General features: G+C 34.7%; 2 protein-coding genes across 4 annotated transcripts in view; one reads left to right on the forward strand and one right to left on the reverse strand.

The window, feature by feature from the left end:
- Positions 1–26,185, forward strand: part of ARL13B (ARF like GTPase 13B) — a 67,947-nt gene that overhangs the window by 17,140 nt on the left and 24,622 nt on the right. For all 3 annotated transcript variants that reach the window (XM_060640209.2, XM_060640212.2, XM_060640211.2), the window contains exon 3: positions 3,309–3,558. In XM_060640209.2, coding sequence (XP_060496192.1) covers positions 3,309–3,558 — 250 coding nt within the window. The remainder of the gene's footprint in view (positions 1–3,308; positions 3,559–26,185) is intronic.
- STX19 (syntaxin 19) lies at positions 11,096–23,985 on the reverse strand. The gene is made up of 2 exons (XM_060640214.3): positions 23,885–23,985; positions 11,096–13,292 (listed from the first exon to the last, which is right to left on the reverse strand). The coding sequence occupies exon 2, from the start codon at positions 13,165–13,167 to the stop codon at positions 12,283–12,285; it is 885 nt and encodes a 294-aa protein (XP_060496197.1). The 5' UTR covers positions 13,168–13,292; positions 23,885–23,985; the 3' UTR covers positions 11,096–12,282.

Genomic DNA, 26,185 nt, shown 5'->3' on the forward strand with positions numbered 1-26,185 from the left:
GACCATTTGTCTTTGTACCCCTGGTTATTATATGATCCCTGATCTATAATAGACACATGATAAATGGCTACTAGCATGAATGGATGGATAAATATGTGGCATGACAAAAGGAAGGATGGATGTAAGAACAGTAGCTTCAGCTGTCATGGCAGTCTGTAATGTTGAGCCACTATGTACTTTGTGCTAAGTACTAAGGATACAACGACTGGTTCCAGCTACTGGGAAGGTATAGGCTATTGTGAGGACTGGCAAGAAGACAGAATATTATGATAGTGCAGGTGATACTGAAAGTAGGAAGGAATTATCAGAAAGGATTTATAGGGAAGTTGTATCCAGAACATTTAGTCCTGAGTCTTGAAACACAGGACCGTGAGTAGGAACCAGAGGAAAGGATAGACAAATCAGGGAGGGAAGACTTTTAAAGTTCTGACCTGGATTTGAGTCCTGGCTCTGCCTACCATATAACCTTAAAAAAATTACCTAATTTGAATTGGTTTCCTGAGAATGTTGCCATCATTTTATCTGTGCTTATGTTGCTCTCCTGCCTAGAATGTTCTTCTCCCTTCTTTATTATAATTTTGTGGTTTTTAAGACTTCATTTTTATTTCACGGCCTTTCTGAAGCCTTTGTGTACCATAACTTTCCCCTCCCTCCTCTTTACCCTTTTCCTCTTGAATGCCCTCAGTCTTAGTCTGGACTGCTATACCAAACCATAGGCTGGGTGGCTTAAACAACAGTTATTTCTCACAGTTCTGGAGGTTGGAAGTGTGAGGTCGGGGTGCCAGCATGGTTGGGTTCTTGATGAGGGAGTCCTCTTCCTGATTTACAGACAATTATCTTCTTTCTGTGTTCTTATGTGGTGCAGAGAGACACAAGACAAACTTTCTTGTGTCTCTTTTTATAACGGTAGTAATCCCATCATGGGGACTACACCCTCATGACCTCACTGAAACCTAATTACTTCTCAAAGGCTCCACCTCCAAATACCATCACATTGGGGATTAGGGTTTTAACATAGGAGTTTTGCAAGGTGGTGGGGGAAAGGGGGGGCATGGACACATGTAATCTATAACATCCTTATAGTATCCTCTCCAGACTTTTTTCATAGAAATATAGATTCTTGTGTTAATTCCATTAATACATATCTGTTGATATTGTACTGTATGTTCTTTGAGGACAGCAACCCTATCTTATTCATCTTTACATCCTAATGCCTAACAAATTCCTGGTACTGAGTAGGTGTCTATACGTATTAGTTCCCTCATCCCTACTCCAGCATAGTTGATTTATTTGCGCTGATAATTTCCTGGGGGTACCTCTAAACTCGTATTCAAAGATGGCTGCCTGTTTTAACTATGGAAACCAATTCTGGCCTGGATTAGATCCATTTGTTTTAGATGTCCAAGGTAATCCTGTTTTAGGAATATCACGCTGCTTAAATTGCTTCTAAACTTTTCTTTTTCTCCTAAATAAAGAAGACCTTAGAAAAGTGTGACTTGTAACGTCTCTGCTAACTTTCTAGGGAGTTGTTTAAATTTTTTTTTAATGTTTGTTTATTTTTGAGAGAGAGAGAGAGCGTGTGCAAGCAGGGGAGGGGCAGAGCGAGAGGGAGACACAGAATCCAAAGCAGGATCCAGGCTCTGAGCTGTCAGCACAGAGCCTGATGTGGGTCTCAAACCCATGAGCCGTGAGATCATGACCTGAGCCAAAGTCAGAGGCTTAACCAACTGAGCCACCCAGGTGCCTCTAGGGAGTGGTTTAAACTACACTAAAGTAGTTGCTGAAAGGGAGTAGTACGTGGCAAGTCTGTTGCCCAGTCGCACCTAAGCCTAGCAGCAAATGCCTTTCAAATTTATCTTTGTAATAGCAAATATTCTGTTGAATGTGGGAATAATAACACCAGTGTTATTCAACAGAGCTTTCTGCAATGATAGAAATGTTCTGTATTGGCTCTGTCTAGTAGTAGTGTGGGCCACTAGCCTTGTGTGGCTCTGAACACTTTAAATCTAGATAGTTCAATTGAGCAACTGAAATTTTAATTTAATTTTAATTGATTTTAATTTAAAAAGCCTAGTGTAGATTGTGGCCATTGTAAACAAAGTCCAATGGAGTAATGTTTGTTGTGGATTCTGGTGGTGAAGAGAGAGTGAAAGAGACAAACATGAAGTTTGAACTCTTCTTCATAACCATTGAGTCACCAGGTTCTATTAATGTTTCATGAGTTCTCTCTTTCCATTCTTCTCATTTTCATATCTCTCTGAAAAGTGGCCGTCACTCTCATTTCTAGTCAGCTCTAGAGATTTTGCAAAGATGTACCTTAAAAAAGCACTACTTTAGTCACATTAATTATATGATTGGTCTGCTGAAATACCTTCAGCTTCCATTTCTCTGTCTTCAGAACTCTCTTAAGTCTGCATTCCCAATCTTAAGGGTTTGCGCCAAAGTTCAGTTTGTACTTTCTTTCCTTTGCTATTTCTGCTACTTAGCTCACTCTTTTGCCTGTCTACATACTACCTAGCTTTAAGGCCTAAGTCTGAGCTCTTAGTTGAAGTCTTTCTTGAACCTTAGTTATCTTTTTAATGTTGTCATTATTACCACCCCCTTGGCAGTTATAATCATGCATCCTGTGCCTTCTTTGTATTGTCATATACAGAAGTCCAAAAAAATTCAATTTTAAATTTATGAAAACATATGAAACATGTTCCTTAGAAGCAATGAAATCTGCTCTATGTTTGTAAGCTGTCCTGAAAAGTTTTTTTATTTCAATTATAGCTTTAATTCAGTAGTTTGAAAAGAGTGGTCCTACTCTTCATAGCTTCTCCCATTCTTTGGTTCTTCTCAACTATTCTCTAAATATTCAGTTTTTCTGTATAGCTTCACAGAAGTTGTAATGGTCCCTGGGGATGGCTGTAGTGTTGAAGGGTTGAAATTTTTTTTGTTTGTAACTTGGAGAGTCAATAGCCTTAAAGGCAAGAGTTCATTTATTTATTTATTCCTTCTACAGATATTTATTAAGTACCTGTTATATGGTAGACATTATTCTAGGAGCTGGGGTCAATACAAAACAAATAAGCAAAATACAGACATTTTTATCTGCATGGAGCATAAATTCTGGTTGGATATTTTATAGTATCTACCCTTCTCCATATCTACCAGTATGCTTAGATGTAAAGCTTAGTGTGTAAGCAAATAATAAACATTCCAATTAAGACTAAATTATGAAAAATACTTTTTATGTCCTTTAATTTGTGTAGTTAATGTTATTAATTTAAAGTCTAAGGTTGTTTCTTTTGTGTGATTTGAAACAGAGTATCCTGAAGATGTAGCTCCTACTGTTGGATTTTCCAAAATTGACCTCAGACAAGGCAAATTTGAAGTCACCATCTTTGACTTGGGAGGTGGAAAAAGAATTCGGGGTATCTGGAAGAATTACTATGCTGAGTCCTATGGGGTAATATTTGTTGTGGATTCCAGTGATGAAGAGAGAATGGAAGAGACAAAAGAGACAATGTCAGAAGTGCTAAGACATCCTAGGATATCGGGAAAGCCTATACTGGTGTAAGTAATGTTGGTGTCATTGTAAACACAGGAGCAGTGGCATTAGCCAATAAAAAAATTTACCTAAGTTCCAAAATAAGCTAAAATAAGCTGAATAAGCTAAAATCATCATGTCCTAGTATAATAAAATGTATGCAGTTAACAAGATTGTTTATATAGTGAGACCTTATTGTGATGTTCTCTGTAGGGATTAAGGGTTGAGGCTATATTATAAAGAAGAGTTATACTTCAGTCTTCTGGGTATTCAAATGTAAACTCTTTGTTTTGTTTGATAATTTACTTTTTATCAAATTTTGCATTTTGAAATGACCTATTAATAACATTCTAGAATGGTTTTCAGAAAATTTTTTGCCCTCTTTTAATAACTTATTTATGTTTTGCCTTTGTCCTGTTTTTCTTTTGATTTTTTTTTTTTTTTTTTTTTATTTATTTTTGGGACAGAGAGAGACAGAGCATGAACGGGGGAGGGGCAGAGAGAGAGGGAGACACAGAATCGGAAACAGGCTCCAGGCTCCGAGCCGTCAGCCCAGAGCCTGACGCGGGGCTCGAACTCACAGACCGCGAGATCGTGACCTGGCTGAAGTCGGACGCTTAACCGACTGCGCCACCCAGGCGCCCCTGTCCTGTTTTTCTTAAAGAGTATTCTTGTCTGGAAGTTATTTAAAAAGTTTATTCTTCTAATGCCACACTGATTTCCAAATTTTTATTTCTATATTTCCAAATTGAATATGTGATCTGTGTTATCAACTTAGTCGTATGCTTGTATCACTTTGTCCAGCTGCCTAACACTCTTTACAAAGTGACAAAGGACTTTTACACCACCTGCCCTCATAGCCTTTCTGCATAGTAAACACCAGATGGTGCTGTACCTATAAGACGTAGTATAAAGTGAAAGTTCTTTAAGTTGCTCTTAAAATCAGAACGAGTTGAATGTGTGCCCTTGCCTTCTTGTCCTTTTTCCTCATGCTTGTTTCATTACTGAGGATTAAAAAAAAAACAAAAAAAACAACCTGCTTACCACATGGTTAAGTGAGAAATTATAAGCAGAGTTTCTTAGTGGTTCTCAGTAGTAAATGAACATTTTTAAATGAGGCAGTTTGGAAGCTCTGATTACACGAAGTAAGACTTTATGGCATTATTTATTAGTACAGGTTTTATGGCTTAATTTTTACACATTTAACCAATTAGAAAAGTGATTTGTGTAATAAATTCTTACCTTTATTGAATCTGAAGGAAAGTTTAATAGACATATATATGAAGAATGAATTTTGTTGAACCACATAGGCTTAATTAGTCTCTACACGTTTAAGCAAAGAACCAGCGTCTTCTAAAGTAAAAAGTATTAATGACTGAGAAGACTGATGCTCATGTGTAACATAATCGTGTGTGTAGTTTTTAACCTAATAGTCATTTACTGAATTTATTCATTTATTAATTCGTGCATGTGTTAATGAAGCAAATATTTACTGAGCATCCACTATGTGCTAGTCATTGTTCTGGTGATGGGGATACCGCTGGGAACAAAACAATATAATCCATGGGTGGCCTCAGAAGCTTACATTCTAGGGCTGGAGACACACAGTAAATGTAATAAATAAGTTATAGCAGACATTCGGTGATAAGTATATTGAAAAAAAAGTAAAGATCTCTTATCCTATGGTGGTGGTATGGCAGGGGTATGTTGCTCTTGTAATCAGGATAATCATAGTGGGTCTTACTGAGGAGATGACACTTGAGGAGAGAGAGGCAGTCAGGCAGATGTATGTGGAAAAGCCCCGAGATGGGAGCATGCAGTTCATAAGCGACTGCAGTTATCACTGAAGAATCAAATAACAGCAGGAGGCCTGCTTCCAATTCTTTCACCTCCCTCACCTAATAGATTGTCAGAATAGAGGTGAAAAAACCCAGAAAACCTCCAACTAGGGGATTGCTTCACTATTATAATTTTGTGGTCAGTGAGATCTCACAAAGACATGAGAGTTCATTATGGATACTATAATATGCTTGTGAAATATAGAATGATTTGCCATTTGACCAATTTTCATCTGGGGAATTTTACAACCAAAGGGTTCTTATTAATAAAGGTAAACTGCTTTTTGAAATGAGTGTGCTTAAAAAGTATACAAAACATTCAAAAAGAGCACATTGTTAATAAATTTAGAACATGTAGGGAAGAGTGAGTTCAAAAACGTCGATCAAGGGGTGCATAGGTGGCTCAGTTGGTTAAGCATCGATTCTTGATCTCGGCTCAGGTCATGATCTCAGGTTTTGTGAGTTCAAGCCCCACATCGGATTCTGTGCTGACAGAGCTTGGGATTCTGTCTCTCCCTCTCTCTGCGTCCCCCCACCCCTAGTCCCCGCTCTCAAAATAAATAAATAAACTTAAAAAAAAAAAAGTTGATTGACCATGCAGAGCCAACCACTGCTAACATTCTGATGAATTTCCTATGCATAGTTTTGCAAAATTCATAATATATACTGTTGTATATAATATATAATAATTTGTACCTCACCTTTTTACCTTTTATGTATTTTTTTAAGTTTTACTTACTTTGCGAGAGAGAGAACGCATGAGCAGGGAAGGGGCAGAGAGAGGGAGAGAGAGAATTCCAAGCAGGCTCTGTGTTATTAGTGTGGAGCCCAATGTGGGGCTCGATTTCATGAACTGTGAGATTATAACCTGAGCCAAAATCGAGAGTCTGACGCTCAACTGACTGGGCCACCCAGACTCCCCTTAATTTTTATTTAAAAAAAAAAAGTATATATATATATACACACATATACGTATATATGTATATACATTTATTTATTTATTTTTAAGTAAGCTCTCATGACCCCAAGATCAAGAGTCACATGCTTTTCTGACTAAGCCAGCCAGGAGCCCCTGTATTTCATCGTCTTTCATATGTTTCTAAACCCCTCTTAAATATCTACCCCAAACCTGTGTTTGGAAATTCTCCTGTTTACCTTTTTCTCTCTGACCTACAAGTAATTCCTCTTGTTGATATTACTGTATTAATATGGCTTGAGTCTCCACTTCCCTCTCTATTCGCCTTGATGTGCTTCCTTTCATCCCCTCTACATTCCTCCCCTGTGTTACTTACTGGTCTTGACCAGTCTCTCTGTTGTCTATTCCATCCTCCAAGCTCTCCTCTGCATTGCTAGCAGGAACCTTTTTCTTTTTTTTTTTTTTTTTTTTGATGTTTTTCAACTTTACAAAATTTGGTGTTTTACCAAAAAATTTGATGTTTTATAAAACTGGTACATGCTGTAACAAGTGAAACAATGCAGGAGTATATAAAGAATGTGAGAGCTCTTTTTAGCATACACATTTGATCATTTTACAGTTCCTCTGCTTAAAGGCCTTCAGGTAGTCTTCACTGCCCCATGCAGATAAGAAATTGTGCTTAACTGATACAACCCTAGCATGTAATAGGTATGACATTGAAGAGTCCACTAGGTAATAAGTGGGAAGAACCCTGCTAAGCTCAGTGCTAGGAGCTCTGGTGGGTTGTGGAGAGGCAGGGCAAGGTTACTTGAATTAGCAGGCAGGCTCTAGTGCCCTTTGTTGCACTTAGCTGCTTCCTTCCAGTCCACAAACATCTGGACCGATCAGGAGCAAAATTTAATGACAGCATCTCATCTCTTCTTCTGTTTCTCCCTTGACTGAGCCTAAACTAGCTGATTTAGGACCCACAAAGCCTCTCAGAACTAACTTCAACATCTAGATAACTTTCTCTTCCCACCCTAGAATGATGAACAAACAGAGAACAATATCAGACCTCTGAGAAAATTCAGCCATTCAACAGAAGGAAATAAACCTGAAAAATTAGAGTATTGTCTATAATCACAAAACTGCAAATTGGTGGAGCCGGAATTCTTTCATGCTATGGGAGCAAAGTTAGATCAGCACAGTAGAAGGTCCTAGACAGTCTCTGGCTCTGCCTGACGTGCTGTTGCACACCAGCCTGATAGCATGTGTCACAGCAAATGAAGCCTCAGCCAAATGTCACTTTATGTCACAGCCTTGAGAGTTCTCTTGAAAGGTCAGAATCATAGAACATCATTAGGCTTCTGTGCTTTATTAGCTCAGAAGTTATGTTTTACAGTTCTATAGCTTTACTACTTAATAAGCATAATATTTTGATGAAAATCTCTGAAATAATGGTGAAAAATTGACAAACCATGGGTTTAGAGAGAAGATGAAGAATCTGGAACCTGAATTCTAAGAGCTGGTGTGCATTTGTTTATGAGTCTGGCAAGTCACTTTACTTCTTTGGACTTAGTGGTTAAATACCTCTTGTATTAAAAGTAGATATAAAATATTGTAATTCTGTTTTTTGTATCCAGCTGTATATAATCATGTGAACCATTTCAGTAGAAAAGTAAAAGTGACTGAAGAGATTAAAAATAGATGCTATTCAAACTTTTTGCCCTGTAATCATGTTAACCTGTTTATTTACTTAGAAAGTGTTCCTTTTACTCCCCTAGGTACAATAGAGATTAACCTGTACTCTGATTAAGGTATGCAATATATTATCTACCCTCATGTACCCCTGTATACTCTTGCTTTAACAATTTATAACTTAATTTTAAAAAAATAGAAAAAAGTGAGTAACATTTGCAGTAGTATGAATAGCACTGGAATCAACATACCCTCCAATTTCTTTTTTAGTTGAAACATAGTTGACATGTAATACTAGTTCCAGGTGTACAACATAGTGATTCAGCAATTGTGTATACGTTACAAAATGCTCACTGTGGTAAGTGTAGTTACCGCCTGTCCCCATACACTTACTACATCATCAACTGTATTCCCATGCTGTACTTTTCCTTCCCATGACTTATTTATTTTACAGCTGCAAGTTGTAACCTCTGATTTTGAAGTCAGACAGGCCTAGGGGAGGTTACTTGCTCTGAGTTTCCGTGTCTACACTTGTAAATAAGGATTTTAGTAAGTGTGTTGTCATGAGAATTTCAGATCATGTATTTAAAGCAGCTAGTGCAGTGCTTTACTAGTGGCTTTGCAAGTGTGATTGATGATGGATATGAATAGTTATTGTTGATGATATGCTGTGTCTGGATGGAGATGAATTAGGAGAGCTTTTAAAATGTCTCATTATATGAATTCAGGCTACATGAAGCTTTTGATTACAGAAAATGACATAGTTTAGTAGGTGAGAACATGAGCCCAGGTGCTCATAGTAATTTTACCAGTAGATTTTCTAATATTGTCCCTCTAATGCTTAGTAAGTTTTTCCCTTTGAGGTAATCATCTTAAGGGAAAAAAAATACTTTTAGTGCCTAGTGTGTGGATAACATATAAAATATGTTAAGCAACTAATTAAGTATTCTGTTGTTTTTGTTGCTTAGGTTAGGTGATTCTTTTTTTTTTTTTTAAGATTTTACTTTATTTTGTTTATTTATTTACTTTTTGAGAGAGCACACGCTCTCTCGTACATATGAGCTGGGGAGAGAGGCAGAGGAGAGAGAGGGAGATTCCCAAACAGGCTCTGTGCTGTCAGTGCAGACAGAGCCCGACACAGGGCTTGATCTCACAAACCATGAGATCATGACCTGAGCTGAAATCAAGAGTCGGATGCTTACCCAACTGAGCTACCCAAGGCGCCCTTCTCTACACCCAACATGGGGCGTGAACTCACAACCCCAAGATCAAGAGTCACGCTTCACTGCACCACTGATTGAGCCATCCAGTCCTCCCAGGGTGATTCTAATTAGTTTTAAAATATAACAGTGAAAATTATATGCGATATATTGCTTTGCCATGAATCTTTCTGTGTTGTCTTTCTGTAAAAGCACTATGTGCAGATATAAATACTAATAGAACTCTACAGTTTTACAAACGCTTTTGGACATAATTATGCTAGTGAATATTAAATAATACTTAATGCTCTCAGTTTCCATGATAAACAATTTGGGAGCAATTATAAACCAGTATCAGTAATGTCATAGATAAAAGGATATAGTGCAACTTCAGAAGGGGCAGAAGAAATTTATCACCACCTGATTAGGTGGAGAGTTTGTCATTGGTTTTAAATTTATCTTTTTTATAAAGTTCTTTAAACATTAGGAGCTGACATAGATGAAACATCTTTTTCTCTGGTAATACTTGATAATTGACACAGCAGAAAGCTCTTCAATTTCTTTGTATTTTATAATTTAAAATTTATTTTATAGCGTTAGGAGGTTATGTATATGTATATTCCTGTTATCCATCAACTCCGCTGTGCTTTCAACTAATAATTTTGCCTCCTAGTTCTTTAAGGAAGTAGAAACTTATGTAAGAATTCTTTCATTTAGGACCACCAAATTTGTTCAACTATCTGCTTTTATTCCTAAATATTGCCTTTTCTCGAGACTATAATAGGGAAAAAGTGCTTCTGCTCCTATCCAAGGCCACCTTCTCCATTTGTACCATAGATCCCAATCCTTTCTACTTTTGCATATAATCCCTTCCATTTCTTATATCAAGAGTTTGCCAGTGTGGATCGTTCCCATTAGCAGGATGTGCTCTTGGACTTCTTAACTTTAAGTGTTATGGAATCCTTTGACCCTGCATTCTTCTCAAGCAGTTCATTCCTTTTCACAGTCCTCTATTCACATAGCTGGAAAGTATACTTCGTAGTGGCTGCTATACTTCATATCGCATTTTCTTCAACGTACTTCTCTTGTGCTTCTATCCCTGCAAATCCTTGAAATGGCTCATGTTCGAGTCAACGATTTGTCTTCACTTTGCCAAATCCATTGTCAGTTTGCTGTTCTGATTTTACTTCAGGTTGACTTCTTCCTAAACTTTGTCCTTTTAACACTCTGCATTGTAGCACACTTTTTTGGTTTTCCTTATACTTCATTAATAGTTTCTTCTCAATCTCCTTTATTAACTCTTCCACTTTAGGTGGAAATTTTGGAATACCTCAGGCTCTTCTCTGGGTATTTGATTTTTTTGGATCTACAAACTTTTTAGGTAACTTCATTCTAAAATCACCCACCTCTGGGGCACTTAGGTGGCCCAGCAGGTTGAGCCTGTGACTCTTGATTTTGGTTCAGGTCATGATCCCAGGGTCACGAGATCATCCAATCAGTCTCCTGTAGATTCTAGCTTTGAAATCTATCACAAGTTAGTCTCATTTTTTTTTCATCGCCACTTATATAGTACCTAGTAGTTAAGAATTTGTTTTGGAATCAGACAGCCTGGGTTCAAATTCTGATTCTCACAGTTTCTGTGGCCTGGGACAGGTTATTTAACCTCACCATACCTAGTGTTTTTGTGGGCAAAACTGTAAAATTATTAGAACAATGCTGAGACATAACACACTTTATTAACCTTGAGTGTTAGTAATGCTACCCCCACCACCACCTCCATTCCCATCCTAGTCCAGGCTTCCACCATCTCTTACTGGGATTGCTGCATTACCCTTCTGGTGGTTTTCTATACCTGCATCCTTGTCCTCCACTCATCTGCCTCAAATCCATTCTAACCCACATACAGCAGACAAGATGATTTTTCTCAGATAAATTACATAATGTCATTTTCAGGCTAGAGACAGTCTCAGGGCTTTACATTGATTATACTTGCTGTAAACTTCGGACTTACATGGCCAACAAAGCCTTTCATCTAGCCCCTGCTGACCTTTCTTAACTTTATCTCTTACCTCATTACTCCTTTCTTACTATGATACAGCTGTACTGCTCATTTTTCTTTAAACAGAATAAGTTATATCATCCTCAGGTCCTTTGTACTGTGCCTGGGATATACTGTTCCTTGTCCTCATCATTTAGATATTCATTTAATGTTCCCTTTCAGAGAGGCCTTCACTGACCACCCAAGGAAAAGAAGCCATTCCAAAAGTCAGTTTCTCAATACCTTAAGTTTCTGCCAAGAGCTTAACAGTATCTAATATTTGTATTTGTTTTTTACCTGCTTTCTCCATTAAAATGTGAATTCCAAAACTCTATTCCTGTGTGAGTTTAGACTATATCCCTAGACCATTGTGCAGTGTTCAGCTTCACCGTAAAGTGATAGAGAATCTTTTGAGAATGCAGTTGCCTTTATTTTTTACTTTCTTTGCCAACCTTCCTGATCTGTACTACAATGTCCTGAATGGACCCAAGTTCAGGAAAACAGCGCCTTACTTTCTTAGGCCTTAAGCTAGATTCAGCTCTCAGTTACCAACCAGACTCTTCATTCAGTACATAGTTGGATTTTTCCATGATTTGTTGACCACCGAGTTAACTTACCCATCTGAGCATAAAAGATTTGACACAGCTTCTGGTTTGATTTTAATATAGCACTTTTTGAGGTCTTGTTTCATGCACTTAATTTACCACTGAAATGCTCTCAAATGAGCCAGAAGGATTGGTTAAGCAGTTGTCACTTACATTCATCTTGTTAAGGCATTAAAAGTTACAAAATACATAATAGAGCTTGGTACCTGAATGGAAACATAAGATCATTGATCTCATTTTTAGTAGTTAACTTGTGAGTTTAAAGTTAACTAACTATACTGTTTTTGGTTTAATAAATGACTTGCTTTGTCCCTGACTGAAGAAGTTTCTGTTGGTCTAGCAGATAAGGGCTGAAGAGGAAAATTATGACTTAATAATGATGAAAGGTATGTGAATGGATCTGTAAAATGAAGAAAGATGCTGAAATATGGGACATCCTTCATTCTACAACTGGAAAAAATGTCTAAAATAGCTTCTTTATTTTGAGCCACAGCACGGGCAACACCAACAACACAATACCTTACAAGGATTTCTTTTTTTGTATTTTACAGCAAGTCCAAATTTCTCTTTAGTAGTGTTAACATATTCTTTTGTACCATTCACTATCATTTCGATATTGTTGATGCTTTCTCCTTGTTCCTCTACTAAAAGAGATATCTGAATGAAAAGGTCCCTTAAATCTTTTATTTGGTTCTCCAAATTAACAAGTTCCTTGTGTCTTTGTTCTATCTCTGAGAGTTGTGCTTTAGTGATAGTGATTTCTGTAAGTAAGCTTTCATTAAAAACTTCCCATTTGCCTTGATAAAGCATATCATTTACTTCTTCTTCAGGCACTTCTTTTCCAGCAACTTCAAGCTGACGGAAAATAAATGTCTTGCACTTCTCCTGCTTTGCTGCTAATGTGTCATTGTATGCAAACATTGTTTGCTGAAATTGGCGGAACATCGCAGCATGCTGAGATTTAAGTATCCTTGTCACCACTGCTGATGGACCATTTTCAGCCTCTGACTTCTTAACTTCTTTTACTAAATCATCCAAACCTCTGTTAATGTGTTCTGCTTGTATTTTTATCTCCTTTGTAATGCTAGACTCTCTCTTAAGTAGACTAAACCTTCTCATTGAAGCCACCAGACTTCTCTGTTGCTGCCCAAATTTTTGAACATCATCTGTCAAATTGTTAATACTCTCCTGTAGTTTTTGGATCTCATGTAAGTGTCTCTCAGCTACCGGCTCTCTTTCATAAATAACAGCTTGCTGCAAAAACACCCCTTGTTCTTCTGCTTCTGTAGTCAACACATGCCTGTCTCTGGAGAGTTCGATTTCTTTTGTTCGTTGCTTTAGTTCTTGAAGTCGGTCTTTCATCTTCCGTTTCCTTTTAAGAAGCAAAAATGATTGTGTTGAACAAAGAAAAGTTTGGCATTTTCTCTCAGTAACGGTTGGCTTCACATAGCTAATGTGTGTCTCCCAGGAAAAATCCTCCTAGTTTTCTGAAAAGAGTTTGAAAAATTAGAAAAATCAGTAAGTATTTCCTCATAAAGATAACTGAATAGGAAAAGTAATGTAAAATAATTTATAAGTTACTGCATACCCTGTGGGCCTACTATGAGTCCTGTTCAGTTGGGTGAAATAGCTGAGAAAGCAGTGATAGAGATACAGTTGCCCCCAAATAAGTAGTTCAGTCTCATCTCATGATTCTGCCATTTAATAGCTTTTTGTGCATCTAGAGGATATATCTTAAAATGGAAGATTTGACCATATCTTCAACTTTTAGGAGTAAAAGGGCACTTTGAAAATGCCCTTATTACTAAAGATATTGTTCCTAATTAATTTGGTCTATGTAATGTTAAACTCATTTGCTAAATATGCATTTTAGTGACAGGGCAGATTCCATAGGAAAGATGGAAGCAATATAGATAATATTGGATTTTTTTTTTAATTTCTGAGGCTTCTAGATTGATTAACACATTTGACATAGCACTGTTTTTTTATCCATTATATACACACATATATATATATGTATATATATATACATATCCATTATATCCACATATGCTTGGTTTGATTATGCTGACTCCTTATTCTTAGCATTCCTTTGCAAAGATATCCAGACTTAGAACAAAATTTCTACCAATTCATATTAAGTGCTATTTTTTCAGAAATGACAATATATAAAATGCTATTTTTGGGTGCTGATAGGGTTGACATCACATCCTGTGTTGGTCGTTATCCACAGGATTAAATTTGGTGTACATTATATATACACACACACATATACATGCACACACATATATATGTATATAATTTATGCAAACAGCCATGGGATAGTACCCAGGCTGTAGGAAATGGGGTGCCAAGTTAAAGTATATATAATTTATATATACATATATATGTGTTTAGGTCTATACACATGTATGTATATACATATATAATTTATATGTACATATATTGATTTATGTATATGTAATATATATACACTCATTGTTAGGCGTATATATAAAATGAAATGAGTAAGGGGAATGCAAACTGATGTATTCTCTGGAAAACAGTATGGAGTTTCCTCAAAAAGTTAAAAATAGAACTACCCTATGATCTACCAATTGCATTACTAGATATTTACCCAAAGGATACAAAAGTAATAATTCAAAGGAATACATGTACCCCTATGTTTATAGCAGTATTATTTACTTCCAAATTATGGACGTGTGTGTGTGTGTGTGTGTGTGTGTGTATGTGTATATATGTTATCTCACTGGAATTTAGATAAAAACAAAAATATATTTAAAAAGACAATCTATGTTAATAAAATACTTTATTTTCATAGAACATCTTGACTTAAGAAGGGCATTTAATAATGCCTTTCATGATATTTTTGCAGATAAGAAGCTGTTGGGGAGTTACAAATAGTGTGTTGAACCACACATAATATCAGTATAAGCCAGAGAAAAATCAGCCAGTATTGCTAATGTTATGCTGTTATGCTATGGGATGTAAGTGTTTGATATTGCTTATGCAAATATTTTTATCAGTGATTTGGGTGTTGTCACAGAAGGCATACTTATCAAATATGTTGATGACACATAATTTGGAGAGATCTTCAAGTACAGAGTTGGGATTCAAAGATTAAAATAGCATAGAACACTCTACTAAAAGGAACAAAATTATGTTTAACCAGGACGGATATAAAATATTGCAACTAATTGTTTAGAAAGCATCTTTACATCTATAAAATGGAAGATCCTATCTTCATGCAGTGCTGATCAAAATAACTGCAGGTTTTAGTTGATTATGAGCTTTATATCAGAATAATCATTATGCTTTCATGAATAATATTGTCATGTCTAGATTGACTAAGAAAGATATTTGTTCCACTGACTTTATGTTAGTCAAAGCAAATGAGAGAAGGACTGTGTTAAGTTCTGATGTTTTGAGATAAGAATTCAAAAATTGGGAATTTCCATACTATCACGGGAAGGTTGAGATTGGAAGACAATCTCAGGGACATAATACAAGGAGAATCACTGAAAAGAATGGAAATACTTTTCCTGCAACAGAGATGTAGGGAGTATCTACAACTGTTTTCTGAAATGTGTAGGTCTGTATGTATAAGAGGGACCAGACTTAACTTGGCATTAATCCAAGAGACATGAGTGGAAATTACATGGAGAGAGGTTTGATTTAGTGTAAAGAAGACTTTTCAAATGAGTAGAGTTGTCCCAAGATAGAATGAACTGCTTCATGAGTTAATAGGCTTGTTGTCACTGGAGATGTTCAAGATTCTTGATTGATGACCCAGTTGATGATGTGGAAATGAGGCCTGCATTGCACGAAAAGTTAAACCAGTGTCCTAATAATATTCCTTTGGTTTTAAAGGACTGACATTCTGTCAAATAATTATTGAGGCTTACTATATGCAAAGTTTTAAATACTGTAGTATTTATTTAATAGTACCTGTCCTGGAATAATTTACTCTCTGAGGGGAGATGGGCAATATACAATTAAACAAATAAATGAGACAATTTTAGATCTTGATGGATCAATTAAGCAAATCTTCTCTAAGGTGGTATTTGAACTATGAGACCTACTGTTGAGAAGATGAAGAGCCATGGGATAGTACCCAGGCTGTAGGAAATGGGGTGCCAAGGCAATGAATGGGATTCCAGAAAGAAGCCTTATAAGTTAGCTAATCAATTTCCACATTTTTCTTATGGGAAAGTTGAGAATCAGAAAAGTTAAATGTCTTACCCAGAGCTTGTTAATGGTAGTACTGGTTAAATAATGCAAGATTTCCTGGCTTCTAGGCTAGTGCTTCTTCCAGTGTGAGATCTATAATATAAATTTCCCAGAATATATATATATATATATATATATATATATATATATATATATATATATTACATAAAGCTGGGATCATCTATATGCTCTTTTGTATTCAGTATTTTATTAAATGTCTGATGATCATGCTGGTGAAGATATTTAAAAACACTCAAAAACATTGGGAAGTGATTGTAGAAACTTTTTCTCATGTGGCAACTTTGTGAAAGCAGAATTACCACCCATAATTTACTATATACTTCTGGTAAAGACTCACCCTCTTTCTGGTGTAGAGGGAGGTTGATGCTAAAAAGTCAGTTAGCTTAATGTTGTGTCTTGAATAGCTCCCTACTGTTCTTTGTTTGGTTTAGCATTATTTATTACTTCCTTATCTATATGCTCTCTCTGGTATTACCTTATTGATGCTGACAATAAACCCCTCCCCTTAGTGCTTAGGATGTCAGGTTGCTTGTAAACTTTGTCTTTTTTTATTTTTTTATTTTTTTTGGCTGAGGTAATTTCTTTATTTTACACTGCTTTTCTTCCAATCTCCCCCTCAACTTTATTGAGGAATAATTGACAAATATAATTGTATATTTTTAAAGTGTTCAGTGTGATGATTTCATATACATTGTGGAATGATTACCAGTTTCAATATAATGAATACATCCTTCACTTCACATAATTAGCCTTTTTTTTTGCATGTATGGTTAGAATACTTATGATGTACTCTGAGCAACTTTCAAATATATACACCATATTATTAACCACAGTCCCCATGCTGTACTTTATATCCTCAGAACCTATTTTTCTTTAAATTGAAAGTGTGTACTCTTTGACCTATCTCTGCTCATTTCAGTCTTTCCCCAGCCACCATTCTATTTCTATTCTGTTTCTATGAAATCAAATTTTTTTTTTTTTAAGATTCCACATGTAAGTGATACAATACAACATTTGTCTTTCTCTGTTTGGCTTATTTAACTTAGCATAATGTCCTCCAGTTTCATCCATGTTGTTGCAAATGTAGAATTTCCTTCTTTTATTTTTTAATTTTATTTCTTTTAATTTGCATCCAAATTAGTTAGCATATAGTGCAACGATGATTTCAGGAGTAGATTCCTTAGTTCCCCTTACCCATTTAGCCCACCCCCCCCCCCACAACCCTCCAGTAACCCTCTGTTTGTTCTCCATATTTATGAGTCTCTTATGCTTTGCCCTCTCCCTGTTTTTATATTATTTGTGTTTCCCTTCCCTTATGTTCATCTGTTTTGTCTCTTAAAGTCCTCATATGAGTGAAGTCATAGGATTTTTGTCTTTCTCTGACTGACTAATTTCACTTAGCATAATACCCTCCAGTTCCATCCACGTAGTTGCAAATGGCAAGATTTCATTCTTTTTGATTGCCGAGTAATACTCCATTATATATATTATATATATATATATATAATATAAATATTATATACATTATATATATAATATATATATTTTATATTATATATATATAATATATATATACCACATCTTCTTTATCCATTCATCCATCGATGGACATTTGGGCTCTTTCCATAGTTTAGCTATTGTCAATAGCGCTGCTATAAACATTGGGGTGCATGTGCCCCTTCGAAACAGCATATCTGTATCCCTTGGATAAATGCCTAGTAGTGCAATTGCTGGGTTGTAGGGTACTTCTGTTTTTAGTTTTTTGAGGAACCTCCATACTGTTTTCCAGAGTGGCTGCACCAGCTTGCATCCCCAAAACTTTGTCTTTTTTAAATTGGCTTTTAAAATATGATTTTTTTTCTCCTCAAATTAGCACACATAGACAGTTTAAGAAGTCAAATCACTTCAAAGCTTGTAAAGATATACAGCCAACCCTTGCCTGCCCCACCACGCCTCATTTCCATTTTCCCATTCCCAAAGGCAGTTGTTTCCAGCCCCTTAGCTGTATGTTACTTTTAAACTCTCTGTTTCTAGGTAATTTGCTTCCATAGGTGTTTCCGCTTTTTCAGTTTTAAATATTCTATTGTATCTCTGCTATGAAAGATGTGGTTTAACCACATTATACCCCCAGTCTTCCCTCAATTTTTCCCTCTCAGTATAGTTATATCACAATTTTTGGTTAGTATTCTGTTTACATTATTCTGACTACCCAAATATTACATATACCAGAGTCACAAAAGGTAGTATGGCTATATTTTCTTTCTCAGATAATTTTTTTCATTGTTTCTAGGCCTTTTCAGTGGATAAGGCTAGGAAATGTGTATTTTCACTTTAAGAAAGCTTTTTGTTGAAGTATTTGCACATATACAGAAAGTGTCCCAAATAAAAATGTATAGTTTGATGATTTTTCACAAAGTGAACACATCCATGTAACCACTACTCAGATCAAGAACCATGTAACTTTTAAATTTTTCTTGAAAATACTAATTACCTCAGGTTTTTAGTTGCTTAATTTTGTACATGTGCATTACTACTTCACTCTAAACTCTTGACTTGAACTGAAAATACCCTCTTAATATATTCAAATATAGTAGGTATTCTTTTTCTTTTATTTCATGTTGTTATTCCATCTTCTGAGGCTTCTTTCTCGAAACCCTCTAGTATGACCTGATTTACTACACAGCTGCTATGTTTGGATATTTTTCTCTTTTCTTGTGTATTATCTCCTCCTGATCCCTAGTTCCTCATCTCTATTCTTGGTTTATTCCCTTGATTTGGGGGCATACCATAGTTTCCTTTTAAAACATAAATGTGGTGATCACTTATATTTCTGAAAACATTTTTATTCTATCCTTAATACCGGAATGACAGATTTTCTGCAGATATAATTCTTACTTGGAAATTATATTCCATAGAATTTTGAAAACCTTGCTGCATTTTTATCTAACATTCTTTGTCGCCCTTAAGAAATCTGCCATAGAATTCCTGGTATTTTAAATAGGATCGTTTTTTTCCCCTTCCTTTCATAAAAGTCTTGGCCTTTTCTTTTTTAATCTCAGTGTTCTGAATTTTCACAATAACATGACTTGGGGTACATCTTTTTGCATTTATTTGCTGGAAGTTGAATGATTTTTCAGTCTGGAAAATTGATGTATTTAGGATTTTTTTCGGGGGGGGAAAGGAGGTTCCTAATTTTTCAAAAACTTCATCTTTTCCATTCTCTTTGTATTACTTTCTTTAAAATTCCCCTTATTTGGATGTTAACTTTCTTAGCTATTCCTCTAACTTTCTTAGTGTCTGAAAGGTAAAGGGACTTGCCAGAGGCCACATAACTAAAAAGTGGCAGAACCTCATTCAGATACAAGACTACCTGATTGCAGATCTGTTCTTTTTCTGATTTCTATAGTGACTAGAAATAGGTTATCCTAGTGAAATATGCTCTAAATGAAGTTGATCTATATCAAATAGTGTTTTTAGTATAAGTACTATAATAAATTAGTATAATTACTATAAAGACTAAAAAATAAAGTTCTTGCAGAAGGTAATATAGTATATCAGAGCTAAAATAATTATGTTGTTTGCAGCTTTATTATAACCTGTAGTATAATTAGACCAAATTAAGCACTTTACAGTTTAGAAGAGGAAAAAGATTTAATTCTATCTCATATACCTATGTTACAGAAAGTCTCCAAGAATCTTTGAATCCTATCCTTGATACCATGGTAGAGATAGGTATTGTTATATTTTGTTTAGGCTCACAGTCATAGGCTGAGATAAGAGAGATAAGAAGTAATACTTCATTTCTATATATGTACACAGATTTCTGTTTTCTACTAACCTGTTACTATGAATTCTTACAGCTACAATGTATATACTATGCTTTATATAGTTATGTTGTTTTTTGCACTTTTATTTTTGAAAAAACTGACTTTTATCCTTGATAACATGGGAAAAAGAAAAGGCTGAGTATTAGAGGCTCAGATGAGAGATGGGGGTGGTAGGGACCAAAACAAAACAGATTCTGATTTTTATATTCATGAAAATTAAGTCCTGTTTAATGCTTATCTATGGCTAAGTAGTTTTTGGCAATGCTTAAATTTCACAGTTCTCAAGAACCGCAATGTCCCCAACTTTCTCCTTGGTGGCATGGTTTAGAACAAATCCTGAAACAACCCCCTCTAACATTTTTATGGCTGGATAGATATGGTTTTGTTTGTTTGTTTGTTTGTTTGTTTTAATTAGCAATAAGTGATCAGTGCCATCAAAAGCCTTTTTCTCAAGCATCATAGTTTGAAAAAATGTTTTAAGGAATAGAATATTTCAGATTGCTATTGTAACACAGTATGCCTTTGTAAGTGCTTTTAGAAAAGTAAATTTTACTGTCACTGATTTTGGAAACCAACACATTTGACTCTCACCCTTGTTAAGGTTGTCTTTTCCTGGGTTTCTGTTCTTGAAAGATTAGTTCCCTAGTGTACCTCATTTTAATATTTTTTTTCACATTTTAATATTTGAATAAAACATGCTTCAAGGAATCCTTCAAAATATATTGATAGTATTTTCTATTCATTAATATTAATAATTATTCCAGAAAAAAACAAGTAAATATTCCACATCATTTATTCTGTAGGTGTAAATATGTTACTGATATTAAAGAAAAAACAGACTTCCTTTCAGTGCTATGTATCATGGCATGCATATTATAATAAATAATGTTTATATAAAATCAGCGATACAGTTTATACTGTGTTGATCTTCATTTATAGATCCAATGCCTTTCTTTCTTTTCTTGTTTTAAATGTTTTATTTTATTTTTTTGAGAGACAGCATATTTCTTTTGAACATTTAATTTAAAGTGTATTTATGTTAAAGATACCTTAAATTATTAGATTATTTCTGGTTTCTTAGGAATAAATTCCTTTGTTGTGGCCACAGACTGTTTCTTCTGGTGGTGGGCAGCTGTATTTTGTGACCTTTGTCAGTAGTAGGTGATTATATTATACAAGGATGTCCTGAGTGCTCTGCATTATGGATACATCCTTAACCCATTTTTTTTTTTTGTTTGTTTGTTTGTTTGTTTTTGGCATGACTAGGGCCCTCTGGAGTTTGCCTTCTTAGCCCAGGTACTATAAATATGGGCTTGATTTTTCTCTAGTGATTTTTCTATAGCCCAGGTATATACATATGGGTCTGGATTTTTTTCTTACTGATTTTTATAGCCTCAGTGGATACCTCACCTCCCACTGTAATCCTGACATTAAATCCAACAGATTTTCCTGTAACTGTATATGAACTATATTCTATTTTTTTCTAGTTTACCACTTTAGGAAGCTCAGTTTTAGTCCCCTATTATGCACAAATTCTAAACTGCAGCCTCTAAGGTAAAGTATTTGTATGGAGTTAGCTTTAATTCCTGCTTTCCATTTTGGCTGTGTGTCGCCTCTTCAATTCTAGCATCTGGAAATTTCCCTTTCTTACTTCAAATGTAATGATGCAATTTTAAATTTTGTGTTTTTTCCCTTAAGACTACATCAAACATGTCTACATTTTTTTTTTTTTTTTTTAATGTGTTTTATTTTGAGAGAGGGAGAGAGAAGTCCCAAGCAGGCTCCGCGCTGTCAGTGTGGAGCCTGACGTAGGGCTCCATCTCACAAATCATGTGAATTGAAACCATGAGTCGAAACCTTAATCAACTGAGCCACCCAGGCACCCCGTACTTCCATATGTTTGTAGCAAGAGGGTGGGATATCTGTATATCTTGACTGAAAGTCATAGGTGATTATCTTTACAGAGTTAACATAGTTCAGAATGTTCCTTAAATTCTTCTTAATCTGCCCCAAAATTGACTTAATGTAGGAGGTACTCAGTTGCACTTACATGTTACATATAAATTGTATTTCCTAGTAGTTACCTTTTCATAAGTACATGCATAACTATTTCCAATTTAACCTCTTAATTTTACAGCTTCATAAATTAGAATATTAAGTAAAGTGAGACATATAAGTATATTAGAATTTGAAAGTTGGAAGAGACAGAGTTCATGAAGCCATAAGTGTGTAATTGCTTAGGCTACATGAAATTGATGAGACTACCATTGTATATAATCTTTCTGTACCTTAAATGTATTTTTCTTAATGTTGGAAGATTTCTATCCAAATATGAATCCTCTGTCAGTATGTTTAGCTTACTGTGTTGCTATACAATTTTTAATTGTACTGTTAATAACTGACTTATCTTGAGCTTAAATAGGATATTTGCAAAAAGAAAGAAGACTAATTTATAAATATGGTAATCAACTTTGACAATTTGTTCTGGGAAATAGAAAAGTAAACTTTGTATGACGTAAAACTTTCTCCACCCTATTACAAACAGGGAACATTCTCAGAAACAGAAATATGAGTAAAAATTACCTAATGACTTTAAGAAACATATACCTTGAGACAGATATTTACAGATTTATAGATTTTTTTTTAGTAAGAAATTTCTTTCTACAGTTACTGTATTAAATACACACTATTTTAATAAATGTAACCAGTTTTTATCCAACATGAAATAGAGTATTCTTTTGCTTTTATGTGTGAAGACAACTTGTAACATTTTCCTAATTCAAAGTGAAAGCATCTGTTCATGGAAAATTCACCTCTTGGGCTGCTTAAATATGGAAAGCAAACTAAAAAGAAATATTGAAAATTGCATATATTTTCTCAGAGTTTAAATTCTCATATTTTTTATAATGCAGTCTTTCAGTACTTTTTTATTCTCCTCATTTGTTGTAAATAAATTGTTAAATTACCTTGCGTAATGTAACAGTAAGACCATTTTTGTTTAAATATTTAAGACTTTGGTATAATTTTGAACTCCCACTTATCTTATTAAGCTGTACATACATGAAAAGATTTTTATATTAAGTTTAAAACTACATAGCCATGGAGACAATGTGTTCTAAATATATCATAGCCAACTTTCAAGTCCACCCTTAAAACATTTAATAAAAGTCATTATTATTTTGATTGAAAATGGGCTATTTATTAAGATCTAACATGGTAGGAATTATAAAATAACTTTGAAGAAATATCAAAAAATAAAATAGGTTTTGGTTAAGCTTCTATAGATTACTTAATTCTGAACGTATCAGACTACCTATATATATGTTGCATTTAAATAGTACTGACTTAAGTTTTAAAACCATCAAATCAAATATATTTATATTAAGTTTTATAATTTAAGTACTTAGGATATACTTAAACATTAAAATATAGAATATAGACTATACTGAAACATTAAAACTCTGAGTACTTTGATATTTTTACTGTAGTCCTTTTATAACAAAGTTATTATCTAATTTCTTCCAATTTAAAAGATTTTCAGAAACAATGAAGAAATTAAGATCTTACAGGAAATTATCTTAACTTTAAAAATATTATACATGTGTGTCAATGTGTATATGTGTATGGACATAAGCGTCTTTTCACAATTAAATGTAAAAGTATTCTGAAAGTAAGCACAGTATGACTAATTTATAGTCTACAAAAGAAAGCATTTTAAGTTTGTTTTTAGAGGATCTGATTTTCTAGTGTTTCCAAAATGAGAAGTTATTTTTTAAAGGAATTAAAAGAAAAAGTTGATTTTTATTATAGTGGTTTATTTCAAAGAGCTCTAAACCCAAACCTTATTCAAGATATAGGAGTATAAATGAACAGATCAGTTACCTGGTCGAAATCTAAGCAAACCAGTAACTTTAATTATCTGTTGAGCTATTTTTAAATGTCACACATTTCAGTCTATGGATGTCTTGCATTGAAAAGTACAAAAAAGTAGTTTTATTTACCTTTGTCTTGTTCTTTTTGTTGCTTTTCCACCTGCAGTGTTGGAGTCCTGCCCTTGAGAGAACAGCTGAATTATCTGTAACGTTTCAATCAAATTATTTAAGCCTGTGTCTTATAGTTCACAGGCTAATTTCTGTATGGTTTTCATCTAGTTAATGTAATTGAAAGCCAAATAATGAAGTCAAATAAGTTAGACGTAGAGTTGTCCTTTTGCTGTTAGTATCAAATGAGAAGAACAAATTGCTTGCTTCACACCTGGAGGATCCGGTTTTGCCTGTTAGCTGCCTATTCTTTAGATTAAAGGAAGATCGTTTTCATTGGAGCTAGCCGGTAACAGGAAGTCCTTGTTAAACTGCCTACATAGAGCATTTGGCACAGGCTCTGTAATTTTGATCTTGTATTATGCATAAAAGATATTACGAAAAAGGTGGTTTGTCTTTAAATAGATGTTACTTTGCTTTCTTTAGGTATTAAAACTTGCTAAATGTTACAGAATTTGGAATAAATAGGAATGGAAACAAGCTTGGGGTGAAGCCTTTTTGTTCCATTTACTCTAAAATGATTGAATTCTACTTTATTTTAGGAAATCCCAAGGACTTAACTATGAAATCATTGAATTTCAGAACCATACCAGCCAGAAAAGAGCTCATATTTAAACCTTCCACTTCACTCTTCTTTTTACTTATGCTTGCTATTTTCACTTTGAAACAGTTTCAGTGTAGAAAACCTAAAGGTGTGCAGCAATATGTGATACTGTTTATAATATACAGTATAACAATTCAAAATTAATTTTCACTGGAGTGAAATACTTACAGGAAGTATTAGAAATGAAATTTCTCTCACCTTACTGAATTTTCTTACTCTCCCTTTTTTGCTGCTTGAGTTGTTATGATTTGAGGGTAAGAGGAGGGAAATTGCTATAATATCGTTGGAATGTTTCCAAAATAAGAAATAACTCCATCACACACTTACTCTTCACAGCACTCTTTGTGACAACAAATCACTGGAAACAACACAAAAGCCCTTCCATGTAGGCCTGGCTGAATAAATGGAACATCTGTATAATGACCGTTTTATTCATTAATAAAGAATATAGTAATAAAAAAGACTTCTTTATACTACAGGGTAATTGTAGAATTTACAATTAAAAAAAGCATGCTAGTGCACAAAAGTGTATATAGTGTAGTAGTTTTTGAGGCAAAAAGGAAAGGTGGATATACACACAAATACTCCTCCCCCCCCACCAATCAATAATGGTGAATTTCCATAGTCTCCAAATTGTGTGCTTTAAAATACCATTTCCCCCATATATATGTTTATATGTTCAAAAAGAGGCAATGGGAGGATGAGCTAAAAACTAATGAAAAAAGTTACCTAGATGAGAATGGAAGGAATAGAGAGAGGGACAGGGAAAGAGATGGAAAATAGTTCTGATTGTACCTTGTTTTTACAGTTTTGAATTTGGAACCATATAAACGTTTTAAAAATTAAATCTTAAAATAATAAAACTGTATGTAAAAAGCAAAAGAAGCCTGAAACAAATGAACGTGGCTACATATCTAGATGTTGGCATAGCCACACAGAGAAGCATTATTCCAAGTAATTTTAAAAACCAGTATTTTGACTCATTCATCTTTTGTGGGATGTATGTTAGAGACAAAAATAACCACAACGAGATCTTAACCTGCATTTGGAAGTATTTTTAGTAATAATATTGGTATTGTTGTGTTGAAACTCTTTATACTGTATGATAAATTGTTAATGTCGGTGTGATTACAAACTGAAGTTTTTAAGTATAAGAAAAAAGAACTACAAATTAAGCTAAGTAAAAACTAATATTTGATTTAAAATGGAAAAATCACTATGAGCTCATGATTTAATTTTTTTCTAAACCAATTTTTCCTAGCTCTATCCACTGAAAGGGTCTAGAAGCAATGGCAAGTCAATAGCAGTAAATGCCCATAGTCCCCAGATTGTGGTCTTTAAAATACCAGTTCCTTCTTTACTGAAAGGAATCAGGGCACCTTAGAGAAACTGACGATTTCAGGTCTGGGACATTGTTTCTTTTCTTTCTTTCTTTCTTTCTTTTTTTTTTTAAAGTTTATTCATTTTTGAGAGAGAGAGACACAGCATGAGCGGGAGAGGGGCAGAGAGAGAGGGAGACAGAATCCGAAGCAGGCTCCAGGCTCTGAGCTGTCAGTACAGAGCCTGACGTGGGGTTTGAACTCATGAACTGTCAGATCATGACCTGAGCTGAAGTTGGCCGCTTAACTGACTGAGCCACCCAGGCGCCCCTGGGATAT

The sequence above is a fragment of the Panthera onca genome, chromosome C2 (assembly GCF_046562875.1).
Source record: "Panthera onca isolate mPanOnc1 chromosome C2, mPanOnc1 haplotype 2, whole genome shotgun sequence".
NCBI classification, from domain to species: Eukaryota; Metazoa; Chordata; class Mammalia; order Carnivora; family Felidae; genus Panthera; species Panthera onca.

Coding starts and splice junctions, on each gene's coding strand:
- STX19 (XM_060640214.3), bottom strand. CDS start 13,167: ATGAAAGACCGACTTCAAGAACTAAAGCAACGAACAAAAGAAATCGAA.